At 40.4% G+C, this 14,640-nt stretch overlaps 1 protein-coding gene across 4 annotated transcripts in view; it reads right to left on the bottom strand.

Moving 5' to 3' along the window:
- Window positions 1-655: 655 nt before the first annotated feature.
- The window catches only part of plod1a (procollagen-lysine, 2-oxoglutarate 5-dioxygenase 1a), a 26,343-nt gene continuing 12,358 nt past the window's right edge, over window positions 656-14,640 (bottom strand). For all 4 annotated transcript variants that reach the window (XM_076095318.1, XM_076095317.1, XM_076095319.1 and 1 more), the window contains 13 exons: window positions 13,690-13,787; window positions 12,996-13,097; window positions 12,692-12,823; window positions 10,472-10,593; window positions 8,895-8,999; window positions 8,614-8,739; window positions 8,152-8,293; window positions 7,806-7,919; window positions 6,852-6,917; window positions 6,550-6,654; window positions 6,108-6,254; window positions 4,858-4,983; window positions 656-2,493 (listed from right to left, as the gene is read on the bottom strand). In XM_076095318.1, coding sequence (XP_075951433.1) covers window positions 2,338-2,493; window positions 4,858-4,983; window positions 6,108-6,254; window positions 6,550-6,654; window positions 6,852-6,917; window positions 7,806-7,919; window positions 8,152-8,293; window positions 8,614-8,739; window positions 8,895-8,999; window positions 10,472-10,593; window positions 12,692-12,823; window positions 12,996-13,097; window positions 13,690-13,787 — 1,541 coding nt within the window. In that variant the 3' untranslated portion in view covers window positions 656-2,337. The remainder of the gene's footprint in view (window positions 2,494-4,857; window positions 4,984-6,107; window positions 6,255-6,549; window positions 6,655-6,851; window positions 6,918-7,805; window positions 7,920-8,151; window positions 8,294-8,613; window positions 8,740-8,894; window positions 9,000-10,471; window positions 10,594-12,691; window positions 12,824-12,995; window positions 13,098-13,689; window positions 13,788-14,640) is intronic.

Below are 14,640 nucleotides of genomic sequence, written 5' to 3'. Positions count from 1 at the left end.
TGAGCAAACTGCCAAATGAATGCTCATGTTACACTGTAACAAGGTCACTATATCAAAGTGATTTGTAAGTTTTGTGTTCACTACTTGTTCCTGCTGCTCCCAAGAAAAAAAAAGTGAATGCAGAATTTGAAAAGTGCAAATATTAGACTTTGAAGCCATCTATCAGGATGTCTGTAGCCTAAACTCTACGGTGGCCCTGAGAGCTCAACTCACTGCAAATCAAGGCAACATTATCAATTTGACAAATGCACAGCATTAAAAAAAAAAAAAAAAAGTGCTGCTTATAGCACAGTGTGTTTCTGGAGCACAGACAAAATGTATTGTGAAATAATGTTAGCTGGCTTTAACACTGTCAGAACTTGTAATAAGGGACTCGTGTTAAGCTATGTTGTCATGACTCCAAAAAAAAAAGTTACTGCTGCCAGTTCCTTCATTAGTCTGTATATATTTTAAAATATTCATGCTGATTTGGCTTTTAAACTGGTCATTAAACCATTTTCAATTTATTTCCATTCTTTAGTTACTTGGTGACAGGTCAGAAAGTATCTATAGCAGCTAACATAACGTCGGTCTCTTTCACAATAGTGTGTTATGGCCCTTATTGTCTTCCATACCTGAAGTTTATTTCAGATAAAAACATGACAGGTGACCGTAGTTTAATCACATTTCACACTTCAGTTCATGGCTTTATTCAAGTTGTGTTCAAAGTACAGTGAGGGTTATGACATGACAACTGAGTATGTTTCACTTTTACCAACTCAGCTGACCACCATCAGTGAGAGCACATTACAGCTCTGATTCCAGTAGGAAATCTCACAAAAATAGTTTTATTGCAAATCGAAAAAAATTCAGGGTGTGTCTTTTATCAAATAAAATATACACAAAATAAATAAGAGGTGTAACAGGCTTTGGAGTGTCTCAGTTCAAGAAAGAGTTCGAAAATAATTGCTTTGGATACAGAAAAAGGCACAGTTAGTGTTAGTTACTCAAGTACTATTTGACCAAATTTTCACAAATATTTCTAGGAAATCTAAACTGAACTTCTGGTGATTTCCTGAAAGAAGTCCAGCTCAAGGCCCAACTGGATCCACTGTATTTGTGATCCACACCTTAACTCCAGACAAACCAGGAGCCCTCAGCTTAAACCAGTGGCTCTATGTGGAATGATGATGAAGTCTCTCTTTGAGACAGAGCCTTAAGATTAGGTGAGAGTGCTGGCCCTGGTGCAGCTGGTAATACAACCTCTGTCAGAGCTGAAGCAGCCCACACTGATTACAGTTAAGCTCCTAAACACTGTATCCTATACTTCCCATAATGTAATCGCATAACCTCTTGTTTACTGCCCTGCACACTCTGTCTGTTAAAACATGTGGTGATATAATATGGCTTCCTTTCAATATTCAATGTATTCTACAACGTATGCCTGAAGGGCAGTTTGTAAATGAACACTGTTGCACAGAGAACACAGATCTAAGAGAACAACTTGTGTTGCAACATATTTACAACAGGAGGACGAAGCGCTTTGTTATTCATAGACAAAAAACAAATGCCAACAAGTTAGTTTAGAACTGGGACTAAAGTAACACATCCAGAACAAGGAGTTTGGGTAATAAGATGAGCAGGTGGACTACTTCATGTTAGTCAGGCTGAAGCACAAAGAGCTACTGAAGGAAGAAAATAATACAATTTAAATAATAGTGTTAGTCCTAAAAAAGTAAATCCCATTTGAAATCCTTGAGAGACGAGGTGTAATACAATATAGTGAATTCAGCCTGGAGCAGCAGAGATGAGCAGCGGGCTGCAGAGGTCTGGTCAGACCACTTCTCTCTAACTTCACACCTTATGGACCCCTTCACAAGAATCACCATCTTATCATATCAGCTGGTATTGTGATGAAGTGGTGCACATTCCCAAACCAGTTAGTCACAATATGATGCACCAACTAACACACAGTTAACCTGAGCCTCTCAAACCCTCAGAGATCTGAGGCCCCCGGGACTTGTACCCATAATGCATATTTTAAAGACGACACGTGATGGTCACAAATATTTGTGAAGGCTTGAAAGTGATACTTTTGACCCAGTTCTCCTCTAACATTATATGTTGTTGTTCGATTATGCGCCCGTGTTTGTCTGTTTATCATAGAGCACTACTGCTAATAAGTTGTATATAATTCTTTAAGTAAGACAGAAACAAGCAAATTAACTCATGAAAAAGAGCAACGGTCACCTGCTCCGAGTCAGAAAATAGAGAGCAGCTGTGAAGCTGAAGGAGGCGGCCATTGTGTGTGTCCTGTTTGATGTGGACTAGCCGGCGCTGTGTGCCATCTTTGGGAGTTCAGGGATCCACAAATGACACTGCGATGTACCGCACGCCGGCGGTGGTGGGCAGGCCTTCGTGGTAGTGAGTGAGACGGCCCGGGTGCAAGATGGTCCAGCCTTTACGAGGAGCTTCAATGGAGCAGTCATAGCGGAGGAACCTGCATCCACCTCCCTGCAGTCACAGCACAACACACATCATCCTCTGACTCCAGCTGAAGTAGAACTACTTCTCATGATCAATATACAATCTAAAGAAATGGATCTGTAGTTTTAGGATAAGGTAATACTAAACACCAGGACACAAAATTTGAATTCTAATGAATGTGAAAATGTATTTGTTAATCGACAACCACAGAACCTGCTATTTTAACTCCAGATCCAAATTCAATATATATATCAATATTCTGTTATTATTAGTTGTTGTAAAATTATTATCTACGGTTAAATATCATATATATTGTACTTCAAAAATGTTACGTTCAAGCCTCAAAAAGCCTTGTTGTATGTTCTCAATACAACACACAGCATACTATATCATCACACGTCAAGGATAGAAGCTGTAAATTCATGTAGCATAAAGCAATAATACTGTGGACTAATGGCTGAATAACTGTCTCCTCCAGTATATTGAAGATGTAGGAAAACAACATGGATGCAGCTTCATGCAAAGAAGACGGACTCACAAACGGAAAGTTTGAAAGATCAGGGACAAAGATGTTCATGCCAGAAATATGACGGCATTCATTTTCAATGATATGATTCAGCACCATGTTTAATCAAACCTGCATGGCTACACTGTACTGTTTGGGCTACTCTCATCACTTCACTTTCATCCTGAAACAGGGGCCAACATGAAGCCTGTTGACCTCCTGTCTCTCCCCCTCTATGTGCACCCTGTATGGTCTTATCATATGATTAAAACAACTATTCTGGTGACCATGTTCATTGCTGTCTTCTATATTATATTACCAGCATTCACTGTGATTTTACTGGGACACATTCCTGATTCATAACTGTCCCATTCCGATATTCAAATACAACTACCGTATTTTCCGCACTATAAAGCGCACCGGATTATAAGGCGCACCTTCAATGAATGGCCTATTTTAGAACTGTTTTTATATATAGGGCGCACCGGATTATAAAGCGCATAGAATAGAAGCTACTACAGTCGAGTAGTAGCTTCTGGGCGAGTACGGCATCCAACATGCCCGGCTCCCTCTCGTCATTATCCGAGTCAGTGTCGCTGCTATTGCCTGGCAGTTCAGTGATTATTCCTGCCTTCGTGAAAGCTCGGACCACAGTTGAGACTGATATATCAGCCCAGGCATCCACGATCCATTGGCAAATAGTGGCATAAATCGCTCGGCGCTGTCTCCCCGTCTTGGTGAACGTGTGTTCGCCTTCTGTCATCCACTGCTCCCACGCAGCTCGCAGTCTAGCTTTGAACGGCCTGTTGACACCAATATCTAGCGGCTGGAGTTCTTTAGTTAATCCACCCGGAATGACGGCAAACTCCGAATTAGTTTTCTTCACTTGTTTTTTGACACCATCGGTGATATGGGCGCGCATGGAGTCGTAAATCAATAGGGACGGAGCTGTGTGGAAAAAGCCACCCAGTCTCTTGACGTTTGATCCATATATAAGGCGCTCCGGATTACAAGGCGCACTGTCGTTTTTTGAGAAAATTAAAGGCTTTTAAGTGCGCCTTATAGTGCGGAAAATACGGTATTATAAAATACATTATAAGTGCAATTGACTCTAAAGAATACTGTGCTGCATTATTCCTTGACCTGGTTAACTAATGTCTTCCAAAAATGTTCAATGATTTGAAAAATATAGAGTGGTAGAACTCAAAGTGTCCCAAGTTGATGGTTTATATTCTAGCTTGTCCTATTTTATTTACAATTAATATTAATAATCTGTATGCATCTCAGTTAAGTTTCTTTTAAATATGTTATATACTGCAATTATTTTGCTGCAGGGAAAAAATGTGTTCAATCGCCGCTTTGATCAGCAGTTGATTGTGGTGATATTTGATATCTATCCATGAGAGTTGAAATGAAAACGTTCGATTCAGTATATCAAGTGATTTGACGATTTGTGTCTGATTGGGGTTTTCACACAAATCATTGCAGTTTGTATGAGAAAGTTTGTTTTCTTCATAAAACCTTTGGTCATACGGACGAGTAATGTTCGCCATTCCTCAAACCGTCTCTGGTGAAAGTGCTTACAAAGTGTTTGGAGCTACAGAGAAATTATAAACTAGATTATTTCATAAACATTGAAGATTAAAAACAGGATTAAGGATCATTTGGCAATTAGGCAAGAAGGAACGGCTCAAATCCTTTTGTAAATCACGGTTTCATATCCTGCCTATGTTTGCATCCACTGACATAATTGTCAGTTTAATTCAGATTAAGGTGCTAAGTTTGCCAGGCGTTGTCTAATATTACTAGCTGTTCTTTTAAGATGTAGTAACTATGAACCACCTGTTGGAATGGTCAGATTTCTACCAACCTCTAAACACACTCACCTGGTAATCAGCGCCCAGTTGATTGAGTGCAATGTTTATAGTGAATGTGGAGGCGTCATGGTGTGGTCTCAAAGACGGCTGCTCATCTGGCTTATATCTAACTACAAAGGCCAATTCAAACTGAGCCTGCAAACACACAGACAGAGAGGAGTCATGCAAGCACTCGCAGAACACATGTGCGCCCCTCGCAGCTCCTGCTCAATATAGAAAAGCATCAGCTTGGTTCCCGGTCCAGCATTCACTTCCAGAGATGGAGAGGAGAAGCAGAGAGAGAAGTGGAGATCGCCCGCATCATCACATCCTGTCGCCTCTACTACCTGCCAGTTCCTCCCCATTTACCTGGTAGTCCACGTCTTTGCTGTTGAGAGCTATGTTAATAGTGAATGTGGAGGCGTCATGGTGAGGGACAAGCAGGGGCTGCTCGTCAGGTTTGTACCTCACCACAAAGTTCAAGGGACTGGAGCACTGATGAGAGAAGACATGTTAGACAGCAGCAGCACAGTGAGGGAGCTGCTGATGGGCACAGTCACGTTCAATCCTCCGATACATTATTCAGTCAATATATCGTATCATTAATTGTGTGTTAACATCTTTACACTGCTCCTTTTGTCCTACAAATGTTGAATGAAGAATCAATTATCAAATTTGCTTTTCTGTCAATCATCTGATCATTCTTAAAAGCAGTCATTTCAGCACCACAATGCCAAGAGTCACGCCTCAATCACTAAATGACCCCGTTATGCTTCATTCGATCAAAAAGTGATATAGTACGTTGTAAAAGTCATAAAAGCTGGTAACATTTCTATTCTTAAACAAGTCGGATGATATTCTATATTTTTCTCTTGTATTCAGACTCAAACCAACTGATCTACTGTCAAGTATTGTGTGTGTATCAAAGTGTGACATATCTTAGGCCAAAGAGCTCCACTGCTCTATTCAAACACATCAGAGAGCCACACTGTTCTACATTACCATGAACACACACACACTGCAGTTCATGTTGACTCACGCACAACATAGACAACAAAATATCTCCTCTCACTTTGCTACACTATTGGACTCACAGGTGCACTCTGGGAAATTCAGTACAATAACTACATTCATTCTTCAACAAAGCTGCAGACAAAGTAGGATAAGTGAGTGTGTTAGTTTATAGCAAACATCTTCATTTGAATCTTCTTAATGCTGATCAAATTCAGATAACGTGGATGAGACATGGAGTATGTGAAGTTCCTCTGCTCACGTCTTACCTTGGTGTAGTAACCAGGGTACATCTTCTCTGTTATCGGTGCTATATACTCCAGTAAGAACTTCTGCCATTCCTTCTCAAAGTTGATCTGATTCATGTGGATATCGATCGTGGGGACGTTCTCATAGCCTCCTTGGATTCTTTTGTCCTGACAAATCAAAAGATAAATCCTTTTAGAAAAACCTCAACATCAAGACGACTTGAGATATTCGTTGCAAATGACAGCAGATGGCAGATAATGCTAACAGCGACTCATTAGACAAATAAGGAATTATACTGACTAACAAAGAAGCAATGATGAGATGTGATTGTGGATGAACATTTTCTCACCATAGTTCCTGTATTTTTATTGTTATTACTGACGATGAGAAATATTCATGTAGAATCTTTAGAATCCCTTCACTGATCAAATCAGACAAAGACACACCCATAAAATAACATACCGTATTGGCTCCTCCTGACCACCTCCCATTATGTTCCATTTCTTCAACAATGTGGTTACAAGCAACATCAGAGAAAATTGGGAACCAGTAGACATCAGGACAAGGCTGGGGGACAGAGGACAGGGCACTAAGTCCAATTACATATCCATACAGCCGCACGTTAATACATAGCATCCATTAATGTCTTTCTTTATTCTTTATTCGGTGATGTGCAGTCCACTACACTGAGAGTATTCATTAGAAACACACAGGGAGTTACATGTGTTCCATGAGTCATCATGTCAACTTGTGCTGCAACTCACAGTTTCAATCAGCTTATCTTTCATGATGCGAGTGTAGTTCTCATGAATGTAGCGCTCCTGCCAGTCCTGAAAGAAACACACACCACACAGTCAGCGATTGTTACATAGTGCTGCTACAACCACAACCACTGCACTGGTCATGTTAGTGTTCAGCCTACTGCTGATGATACTGCCACTACTACAAGTACAACTGTTGCTGAAAAGATGTTCTTGGGCTCGTAAAGCTGTGCACAGTCAGTAAGTAGAACTAAGAATAAGAGACATGCATAAACATCACACAGCATGGAAACATGCTGAAGGATTGACAATGAGCACAATCAAACTGTGTGATTATTTTGAATGTTCACATTAACCATATCTATATAGTTCACATGATTAGTTCTTAACAAGAATGTCAATGAGTTTGAAATGACAACAAAAAGTTTTTGAAGGAGAAATACTTCATTTGATTAATTTTCAGAAAACCACAAACATTTAAACCTGTATGTAGTTAACATACAAACATTATGACATCCTCAGAAGACCAAAAAAGAATAATACAAAAATATATATTTATATTTATTTTTTGTTTAGATCAGACTTAGAATATGATCACATGAATGTCTTTCTCACTTTCCTCCCAGGGCTTCAGTAGATATTGTCAACATAAATGTGTGCATTAATCAGTATATTGAAGCATATGTCAGCTATTGGCTGATTCAGTGCTTGAGGGGGGCATTGTGGGTAGACATAACTACTTCTACTTCTTATTTTACTTCAGTACACTGAAGAATCAAACTTAGACTTTGATGAAAGCTCATCAGTCCTACTTTTCTAAAGATGGTTTTGTACAACCAAAAGCACATTTCCTGCCACTGCAATAACCAACAACCAACGCAAGGGGGCGCCCCCTGCATCACTTACAGACCCTGTCACCACATCCTGGAATATTATGAGGGCTAGTCTCAGTCTCACCGCTGGGTTTTCAAAGATCTGCCACAGATCATTATGAAGATGGCTCGTCTGATAGTTTTCTGTTGACAGGATGCGACCGAAAGTGTGCATGTTGGTTACATACATGAAGATTCCCTGAAGGAAAGATTCACAACAGGTCAAGTATTTTCATGAACAATTTTACATTTACAGTTATAAACATTGTTTTTTTCCATTAGATCTAAGAGCAAATAGATTATGACACAAAACAGCAGAAGGAGCAAAACAGGAAAGAGTCTAAACTACGTGACACTTTGTTCTTTCTATGCTGTAGTTATTTTGTTCCTTGTTTATGTAGAGTACATACAGTACATGTACTAATACTGACCTTGCTGCGGATGTTGTGGCAGTAAGCCATGTCAGGGTCTAAGAGGTTTGAGGTAAACAGCTCGTAGTCTGAGAGCTCTGATCGGAGGAGGCTGGCCTTCACCAGGTACACGCTGGACACATACGGGACGTTCCACACCCCACTAAAATCAAGACAGACACCAACACTAGGATCTCTCACTAACGCCCAGTGAAAAGATGTAATAAGATGTTATAATTGTGATCTTTCCCACATACTGTATATTAAAAACACATCTCTCTACTGCACCCCACCATTGGTGATCCCTGTAACGAGGTGCAGTGTGCAGACGTTGGTAGTCCTATGGATTGATGTGATTGGGTGCATATCTGCAGAGCTCTGTAAAGTTGCCTCTAGTGCTACAGTCTGTGGCTCTGTCAGTCTAGCCTGCCTATAAAAGTGTTTGTCACTGAACGTGCCTCTGAAATCTTTAAATCCACTTACACTCTGCGTCCTTGGACTATGTCCACGTAGTCCTCAGACCGGGCGTAGTAGCCGTCTGCACTGAGGGCTCCCCAGAAGTTGCTCCACAGTCGACCAACGCGAGTTATCATCGGTGCCACAATAGGACTGATGGACAATTAAAGGAGTGTTACTATATGTCTTCATCTGGCTAAATACAGTACGTAAACTGCTAATAAATGAGTGTAATAGAAATTCCCACAGCAGTCCTAAGACATCAGCCACATTAATGTTAATAATTCAATATTGTTAAATATACTTGCAGGTTTTGTTCAATAAGAATTTTAAGTGTGTTCTCGTTCTCCAAGACCACTTCAATGTCCAAGATGAAGAAATAGTCACAGTCCTTGTCCTTCCGGCACATATCACTGAAAGAGAGGAAACACAGGATGTAGTGTGAGACTAAAGAGCAGCGCTGGTACTCTGGATAAACCATATGACCTCACATCACACGGGTTGGCTCTGAAAATCAAGTCAAAAGCACAAAAGCTCCTATTTTCATGAAGCAAACATTTTTCATACAGTCCAACTGACATTTATGTAATTGTTTTTTGCTAAGAAATCCCAGTATGCAGTGTTTGTTTTCATTTGTTTACTTATTTTTGCTAAATTGAATTGTTCTCCACTGGGTGTGAATTTAGTACCAATGGATGATACCTGTGTGGCAAAAACAAGAATTTGTTAAACGCCTTTGATTCCAGTAGCCTGAAAGATAAGAATACAAATGCTACAACTAACGGTCGACAGCTCTTTATTGTATAGAAAACAATCTCAGAACCCTTCAGCTATCAGTCTGACGACAGATAAGCCTCTGGGTCAAGGGACTATATTTGTGGGGTTCTGGTGTAGCCAGCAGATATCTGGGCCGACTTGTTTATGGTCCCATTAGCAACATGAGACTCGAGACTGGAGTTACAGTTGAGAGACGACGTGTGCGACCCGATTGTATATGAATATTTCTGTTTATAGAGATTAATAAAAAGCTAAATCCTGGTTACCTGAACCAACCAAAGCCCACTCAAACATGAAACTACTCTGACGCCTCTGGTACCAAAATCCTGTCCTGTTGCCTTCAGATATAGCATTCATATGCAGATATCTGTTTTGTCGTGGGAAAGTCTCCCACTCTGAAACACTGAGACACAAATGTGTCCAAACATAGCTTAATCCTCTTTTGAAATGACAGACATATGCCCATAGCCAATATTATCATTATCATTTATATTTCCTTATACAAAAAGTGAGGTTTGACTTTAAAGATCTCCTCCAGACATGTTTTGTATACCAAATTCTTTGAATTTGGTATACAAATTATACTCCTCCCTCATTGAAATATTCAGAATCTATGAATGTGTATTGTAATGAAATATAATAATCTAGTTGCATATTGGTCTGTGATTGGCTTCCAAACTAGTTGTGAATCCTGCTGCTGCGTCCAGGTGTTCAACTGAGACTAAAGGAGAGCATAAAGAAAGGTTCCCTCTGCAGCAGAAGGATGTGAGAACAGACTGAGCACTTCAATCATTCTGCACAGTGAAGCTCAAACATCCAGATGAGCTGACAGCTTTTTGACTGGAGGGGAACTTTCAGTAAGTGATCACAGACAGCTTCTCATGAAGGAAAGAAAGAATCCTGCAGGGTTTGCACAGTAAACCTTGTGCATATCAAAGTAACACACACAACTTGTTGTTGTCAAATGACGACTGTGTTAAAGCCTTTTCTCACTCTTGAACATTGACCTGAGGTCAATAAGTTCAACATTAAAGCATACTCTATCTGATTCTGTGCAACTCGGTTTCTTTAGAAATAGTTTAGAACTCTAGTGTCACTTGGGACTCACAGGCCCAGGTTGCGGGAGGCCGCTTGGTCCATCTCCTCTTCAGGGCCGACCAGCTTGACATCCTGATAAAGGCTTCCATGATCCTTCAGAAAGGAGCTGATCTGACCCTCATGATGAGCTTCCTGGAGGGAGAGGAGAAGTAAACAGATAGAAAGAGCAGGCGTCTGAGTTACTATGGAAAAAGTATTTATGGTACATGTTTGTACAACCAGTGGATTTTTCTATACATGACAAGTATCAAGGGTGTATCAAGTATCAAGGGCTGCCGGGTAAAGGTGTCTAAGTGGAGAGCAGGGCCGTCCTTCAATCACAGGGTCGGCAGTTCGATCCCCGGCTCCGCCAGTCTAAACCCTAAAATTGTGATAGAATCTGAATTGTAAATGACTGTAATGTAATGTGTGATAGCAGGAGGCTGTTATTTTGGTGACAAGCTCCTGAATGTTTCATGTTTAATGGAGGCATTCAACAGGTTTACCCCCTTAGGAGCTTCAACCCTTTCAAACTTGCTGTGGTTTTCATTCTCTATATTTTAAGGCTTTGGACATAGTCACTAAATGTCTGAGCTAGGTATGCTATGCTATATACATTGTTATTTTCAGGATAAAACTCAGAAATGACATATGAGTGGAGCCTTAATGCCAAAATAAATATTTCGTTTAGGCTTTACCTTGATATTTTACATTTTGGTGGATCTGCACCATGAACAGTCATCCTGCATTAGCTGCATTGAAATCAAATCGATGGTAAAAAAGAGTGAGTGGCACCGGTTCCAGCAGTGTGTCTATGATGTGCATGTGTTCAGATCTGAGTTATGATTCTCAAGTCAAAGTTCACCAAATTTGCTTCACCACCAGAAGCAAATGTTTTATTGGCCCTTAGCTGGCCTAGAATGGGAGTGAACGGTAGGCCATGTTCATGTTGTGCATGTCACCATGCCTCTATGATTAGCTAACATATAGTAACAATAGGAAGCTTGTTTCAACATGATGATTTTGGTGCAGTAACCATAGACACTGAGCTAACAGAAACTGGTTAAACATCGTCATGAGATTAAGATAGGATGTTTAGTTTCATTCAGTAGCAGTGGCGGGCCGTGCATTTTATACCTAGGCCTTCACTGTTGCCCTGCAGCTGAAATACCACCTTATAACCACATGATGGCGCCAGAGTTATTCGTTTCTAAGGCTGTAACTATGTACGTATTAAATGTACGTACCTATGTACATACCGTTCGGTACAAGACTTACAATATGTTTAAATAGTACTAGAGCATTTGGAAAATGCAGAAGCTTATATTTAGAAAAATATAATGTTTTCTGTGCTCATGGCAGACAATGGTTCTCAGCTGGTCTGGCTGTAGGACCCACCATCACTCCTTAATGACAAGTCACGGCCCAAAGACATCGTCTTATGACTTTACTTTCACAACTTGAACATTGCACCTACTGCTCTGCAGTGTCTTTCCTCGTCTCAGCCCCCTGTGTCATGGTGTGTGGTACATTTCGCTCAGTCAGAATGCCCATATTTGATTGGCTGAGCTGCATCACGTGATGTGATTCACTACCTGGCAGCCTCTGCTGTTCAGTTTCGTTTCACGATAGTCACGTGCTCGCCCACTGACCAATCACAATACACTCTGCACCTCGCGGCAGAGCTACACATGAACACTGAGCGGCATGTAATGCTGAAGTCATTATAGGCCTGCGAGCAGGCGCTGACACTCAAAGAATACGCCCAACATGTCAAACTAAAGATCTGATTGGTTGAACACTATGACAATCAACAATATCGTCTCCATTTACTTTAATCTGCACTGGATGCACCTGAGACTCTGCAGGCCTGGGTCTCTGTTCTTACCTAGAGACACAGAGGTGAAATCTGATTGGATAAAAGCTCTACTTAAAACAAGCTGCACTGGAAGCAGAGCAACTGAGGAAGACAGGAGCTGTGCAATGAGATAATAAGATAATGGGAAAAATATTTTTATAAATTATAATACATGTAGTGTATTTAAGAAAAATTATTAAATTATAAAATAGATATAACTTTGTGATTCTGTTTAGGCCAGCAGAGAAGGCCTTGCAGGCCCTGACGGCCCGCCACTGTTCAGTAGATACCAATACATCTAATCAGTAAATTCATCACGTGAGCCTTTTTGATCGTCTGTGGGACACTTTAAAGTACATCTTAACCTTGATGTACTAAATGTTCTCCTGGTACCTGGTTGTAGATGAAGAGTTTGAGTCTGTTCTTGGGGTACTGGAGCTTCAGTAGGCGTTCAAAGAACACTGCCACAAAAGGGGTGGGCTGCTGAATGAAGATGCCAAAGACCACCAGTGGGTATTCACTCTCCTGTTGAAAAAAAAAAATCAGGCATCATATGAGTTCCAGGAGAAAGGGCTTATTACTTCTATTTGGCATCAAACGCCTGAACAGTTGAAATATTTCTTGATATTGATGAAATGAAGTTGTGGCATATCTTGCATAAAGAGCAGATGTGATCACCATCAGCCTGTGAACTTACCTGAAGAGCTGAGAGTGGGTGGAGATCCTCGTGACACACTGTGCATCCTGTCTCAAATGTCCACGTGTCGGGGATGTAGTTACCCAGGTAGTTGATCTGGAGCTGGAACCAAATATGTGTTCTCGTAGGTTATCCCATCTCAGTCTAATATCCAGTACTTAAGTCTTAACAACATTTACAAGTAGGCTACTTTGACCGGCTGACTTACAAGTGATTTTTATTATTATTGGCAAGAAGAATAAAAGATGGGCCAGAATTGCTCCTTTAGCCTCTGACCCTCTGTGTGGGTGGGCGGGTATACATGTGTGATGGACAGCTAAATCACACAAGGGACAGTGCTTTCTCACTAATTAGCTATCCAGACGGATTGGTTGCTCAGCAAGCTACAGTGTACTACAACACTAGAAAGAGAGTGGGGGTCGTAGTTCAATGTTTTGAATTCAATTATTTGTGGATTTACAGAGAGACCAGGAGCACATTGACAGGCTCGTCATTCTTTCTTCTCTGAAGCTTGTTGTCCTCAATCTGAGAAGTGCTCAGCTGCTCATTGCTGGATGATGATGTGTTGAGAATGTATTTTCATGTTTGAATCATGACGCATGAGGAAAGAACAAAGTGTCGTATTGGTTTGGGTGTGAACACACCTGATGGTCAGCTGCATGTGATTGGTCAGATTGGTGTGATAGGTCAGTACCTTGGTTGGTCCGTTCCCATGGATGACGACAGGCAACGTATCGTACAGCATATTCCTGGCTCGTACCCGTCCGTCCTCAAACTTCAGCACTACCTCGTCTGGAAACACACACACACACACACACACACACGCACACACACACACAGACGAGATTAAAGAAGGCCTGTAACAGCCTGAGCATAATATCAGATTTAACTGCATGTTGTAATAATTATTACATATTGCAGTGGTTATTACAACATGTGTGAGTGGTAATAACCAAACATGTCTCAATTAATACAAATATTTTTAACATGATAACAATGTCTATTTCAAGTGTTCTAGTATGAATCATACTGACTCAAAATTCATTTTTAAAAGACATAATTAGTTCAGTGGATTATCTTTATCTTTTTTTATCAAGTGTCACTGTATTCCTGAGCCTAATACAAAGTGACTGTACTTGAGGGTAGATAAGGTCTATGTTTAACACAAGCTGAAGAGATTTGAATGCTTTGTTCTACGGTATAAAATACATCAGTAAATGACCCTTAGCTTTTACAGATCTTGAAAAAGGCGGTTGCTAACAAGTGTCTAAATGAGACGACTAAATGTCATCAGGCCGACTAGTCCTGCTTTAGCTCAGTGGTGGTGACGTGAAGTCAAAATATGAATGAAGATCATAAAAGTGGTGTTCATTTCTGAAGGTTATCTTGCTGAACAAAACTTGTAAATTTCATAAACATGTTTTTGCCACAGAGATTATTTTCTGTAATAATCCAAAATCCAATGGAAGAATCCTGTTGGCTTTTTGTGGAGGGAACCAGCACGATGCTCCACGTCATCAGGATTATGCACATTTTGAGTCAACAGAAAAAGACAAAAAAGTGTTGCAAAACAGTGAATTCTTTCAATTTTTGTATTCTCTCTCAATGGCCTCTTACAATATGTTTAGACAAAGAACATGTATTG

This window comes from Anarhichas minor, unplaced genomic scaffold (genome assembly GCF_050575085.1).
Source record: "Anarhichas minor isolate MPS153535 unplaced genomic scaffold, ASM5057508v1 ptg000020l, whole genome shotgun sequence".
NCBI lineage: Eukaryota > Metazoa > Chordata > Actinopteri > Perciformes > Anarhichadidae > Anarhichas > Anarhichas minor.
Note: the sequence above shows the minus strand (reverse complement) of the source record. Positions and strands in the feature narration are given on the sequence as shown.